The sequence below is a fragment of the Micromesistius poutassou genome (genome assembly GCF_964030765.1).
Source record: "Micromesistius poutassou genome assembly, chromosome: 23".
Taxonomy (NCBI): domain Eukaryota; kingdom Metazoa; phylum Chordata; class Actinopteri; order Gadiformes; family Gadidae; genus Micromesistius; species Micromesistius poutassou.
The window spans coordinates 5,160,541-5,163,040 of record NC_140293.1 but is presented as its reverse complement, the minus strand read 5'-3'; the positions used below and the strand labels follow the sequence as shown (position 1 = coordinate 5,163,040).

At 54.8% G+C, this 2,500-nt stretch overlaps 1 protein-coding gene across 1 annotated transcript in view; it reads right to left on the bottom strand.

Annotated features, from left to right (window-relative positions):
• The window catches only part of hgfac (HGF activator), a gene marked incomplete at its 3' end in the record, with an annotated part of 15,682 nt that overhangs the window by 8,933 nt on the left and 4,249 nt on the right, over positions 1 to 2,500 (bottom strand). The window contains exons 7-8 of the mRNA XM_084487518.1: positions 1,648 to 1,758; positions 272 to 446 (exon numbers count right to left, since the gene is read on the bottom strand). Coding sequence (XP_084343644.1) covers positions 272 to 446; positions 1,648 to 1,758 — 286 coding nt within the window. The remainder of the gene's footprint in view (positions 1 to 271; positions 447 to 1,647; positions 1,759 to 2,500) is intronic.

The window sequence follows — 2,500 nt, the reverse complement described above, 5'->3', positions numbered from 1 at the left end:
CACATCATTTATATTTTCTCTCTTGTTCACACACACACACACACACACACTCTCTCCGTCTCTCTCTTTCTCTCGCTCTCTGTGAGTCTAACACACACACACACACACACACACACACTCTCTCTCTCCGTCGCTCTCTTTCTCTCTCTCTCTGTGAGTCTAACACAGACACACACACACACACACACACCACACAACCACACAATCACACACACACACACACACACTCTCTCTCTCTTTATGCACCCCCCCCTGCCCCCCCCCCCCTCACCTGCAGTAGTTGTGGTCCCCCAGGCCCTTCCCAGGGGCCCCCGCCACACTGCCCACGTGCAGCTCGTTGTGCAGCAGGTCCGAATTCCAGGGCAGGCAGCGGGCCCCCGACAGGGCCACGCCCACCACGCCGCGGTAGCTCCGCCCCCTACTGCTGTAGCACTTGGCGGCAGCCTCTGTGGGGGGGGGAGAGGGAGACACGCCCGACAACCGTTGTCATGAGCACACCTGCGTCATCTAGCGCGTTAAGCTACGGCCGCCGCCGCCACCGCTGCTGCTGCGTCACGGCGGGATCTGCAGTTTGTGCAGATTTTTTTATAATCCGTCGCAACACGTTGAAATTGTGTTGTGTTATTTTATGACCCCGCCGCCCCTCGTGGGTGGAGATGGGTGAGTGTGGAAATGTGTGTGTGTGTGTGTGTGTGTGTGTGTGTGTGTGTGTGTGTGTGTGTGTGTAGGAATGTGTGTGTGTGTGGTATGTGTGTGTAATCTGTGTGTGTGTGTGTGTGTGTGTGTGTGTGAGAGAAACAGATGATGTGTGAGGGTGAGAGAGAGAGAGAGAGAGAGAGAGAGAGAGAGAGAGAGAGAGAGAGATGATGTGTGAAGGTGTGATGAAAGGAAGCAATGACTGAGTCAAATGTCAAACTCACACACACACACACACACACACACACACACCAGACAGTCACACATGCGCACACACACACCTTAAAACACTTAAATACTTTTCGGGCTGATGTGTGGATTACTGGTTCTACCGCACATATTTCCTTGATCCCTGCGTTCTACATTCCCATTTAATCATTTCTTGCAACTTACAGCTGGAGAGGCTCAGAACAAATGATTAACTAAATACACCAATCTAAAGTACTAAGAAAAAACAATTAACTAACCACACCGATGCAGAGCGCTGAGAACCAACCCATTAACTAACTACACCAATATTAAGTATTGAGATAAACCCACTACAATAATCTAAGTGCTGTGTTAAAACCCATTAACTAACTACACAGATCCAAAGTGCTGAGAACAACCACGCCACTCACACGTGAACCAGTGGCTATAAGCGCCAGGAAACAGGGCTAGTCTCAGTATTCTGTGCGTATGATCTGACAGTACACCGCCCTCTGACAATACACCACCAACGACCCCCTACACCCTGCCCAGGCCCCCGTCAGCAGAGGGGCCAGAGGAGGGGCCAGGAGAGGGGCCAGAGGAGGGGCCAGAGGAGGGGCCAGGAGAGGGGCCAGAGGAGGGGCCAGAGGAGGGGCCAGAGGAGGGGCCAGGAGTTCGGCCAGGAGAGGGGCCAGAGGAGGGGCCAGGAGAGGGGCCAGCAGAGGGGCCCGTGGAGGGGGCGGTGGCGGCCGTCAGACTCACCCAGGCTGCACAGGGGCCCGGAGAAGCGGGGCCTGCAGTGGCACACTTGGTCCCCGGTGTCAGAGATCTGTCGGCAGGTCCCGTCATTCTCGCAGGGGTTCGAATGACACCCTGTGGGGCGGGGGGGAGGAGGAGGTGTTGAGGGGGGGGTCAGAGGCACCTACGGTCACTCGAGACTCTCTGAGATCAATCCTGTCCAAACTTCAAAGGGAACAGCCGCTCCTGTGCGACGGCCATCGGTGTGACGGTGCGGCGGTGTGTGAACCCGAGGAGGGGTGGTGGGGGGGAAGGTTCGGCCCTGTCGTCATGGGAACCGTATGCAGAGAATTCTGGGATGTGGGACTGCGTCTGGGAATGTTCCTCGAGCTAAACCTGATATCGGGGGCGAACCCGGCTGACCTTGACAGCAGTGTGGAGTTTGGGAAAGCGGTGCTTTCAGATGTGTTTCATAACATTTACATTGAGGGCGTTTAGCGGACGCTTTTATCCAACGCGACTTCCGATCAGTCCATTTGTCGGAGGAAAGAGAAGCAACAATATATCGCTGTCGGTACAGTAAGGATGTATATAGATACAAGTGCCAAGCACAATTGCTAGGTTTACCCATTCCCCCGATACAAAACAGATAATAATATATAATAGTTACTTGTCTGCACCCACAAGGCAGTCAGACTGGGTTCTTATCACTGCGACGCAACAGGGCTGCTAAATGTGCGTTGACGTCACAAATCTCTTGAGCTCTGAACTCCCCAAAGCAGACTGTTTCTCCATCCCTCCCAGCCCGGCAGAGGTGGGGCGGCGGGCGGTGGTGGAGGTGGGCGGGTGGTGCACGCAGCAGCTCCCAGACCGACAA